At 32.1% G+C, this 1058-nt stretch overlaps 1 protein-coding gene across 1 annotated transcript; it reads right to left on the bottom strand.

Annotated features, from left to right (window-relative positions):
• Nucleotides 1-52: 52 nt before the first annotated feature.
• On the bottom strand, nucleotides 53-1025 carry LOC108628177 (enolase-like). Its single transcript, XM_018029927.2, has 2 exons — nucleotides 686-1025; nucleotides 53-503 (listed from the first exon to the last, which is right to left on the bottom strand). The coding sequence occupies exons 1-2, from the start codon at nucleotides 750-752 to the stop codon at nucleotides 250-252; spliced, it is 321 nt and encodes a 106-aa protein (XP_017885416.2). The 5' UTR covers nucleotides 753-1025; the 3' UTR covers nucleotides 53-249.
• Nucleotides 1026-1058: the final 33 nt, after the last annotated feature.

The raw sequence follows: 1058 nt of genomic DNA, 5'->3' as shown, positions 1-1058 counted from the left end.
TAAAAAGCAAAATTGATTGATCTTTTTTAACTTTTTTATCGAAACTTGTAACGAAAATTTGAACAACACATTTTAAATCTTTATATGTATAAAATTTGTTGAAAATTTCATCAAAAGTTTCTTCACACATCGTGTAGTAAACTACTCCACCTAATTAGTTGAAATGATCGTTCCGTTCGATTTTATGAAAGCTATTAGCTCTAAATGTGTTGGTTCACTTTTGCTCTTTACTGTAGATAATAATTTATCTTAACCCTCTTTGTAAAAGGTACTGGCTGACATGTCCATTGCTATTTTAATTCTCCCTTCGTATCCAGCTTCTTTGATGGATTCATCTAATAGTAACAGAGCTTCCTTATCCTCTTCTAATTCCAAAGGCGTAAACGCGCCTTCGTCACTGACTGGTAGTGGTAATTGAATCTCCTGCGCGGTCGCAATTTTCTGTTCAAGCACCCTGTATACTTCTGTACCCATTTTCATAGCATCCGCGAAGCTTTCGGCTCCTGATAAAATTATCAATTATTATACAAGGTAGAGCATGTGAATATATCCGTCTAAATATCACATTCACTTGCGATGATAGTAAAAAAATTTTGAACCGTGCGAATAGTAATTTTTGTGTACTTCTCATAACATAGAAAAGAAAGGATTGTTCTGTGTTTCATGGTAAATTCTGTATGCTCACCTATGGGTAGAATCATAAATTCTTGACACGGTAGTGTATTGTTAGCGTGTCTACCACCACTGATCATGTTAAAGCTAGGGACGGGTATATATAGTTCACCATTTTCAGCTAATTCAGCAATATATCTGTATAGAAAAAAAGTAGTTTCAATGTATGAGAAACAATGATACTCTTTGAAGGCTTAATTTAATTAACACTAAACGCATCGACAGTTTCTGTTTATTATATGTATTTATATTTTGTACATTTCAATGCAATTTAATGTAAACACTTCAGTTTGGTAGCAGCTTAAGTAATAATTACAATTTTAACAATATAACAATACAGATTTCGTTTTCTTTTTATTTCTTATAGAAGAATTTAAAACGGATCT

The sequence above is a fragment of the Ceratina calcarata genome, unplaced genomic scaffold (assembly GCF_001652005.2).
Source record: "Ceratina calcarata isolate Rehan_Ccalc_2016 unplaced genomic scaffold, ASM165200v1 scaffold5087, whole genome shotgun sequence".
NCBI classification, from domain to species: Eukaryota; Metazoa; Arthropoda; class Insecta; order Hymenoptera; family Apidae; genus Ceratina; species Ceratina calcarata.
The sequence above is the reverse complement of the archived record's forward strand: the minus strand, read 5'-3'. Positions and strand labels throughout refer to the sequence as shown.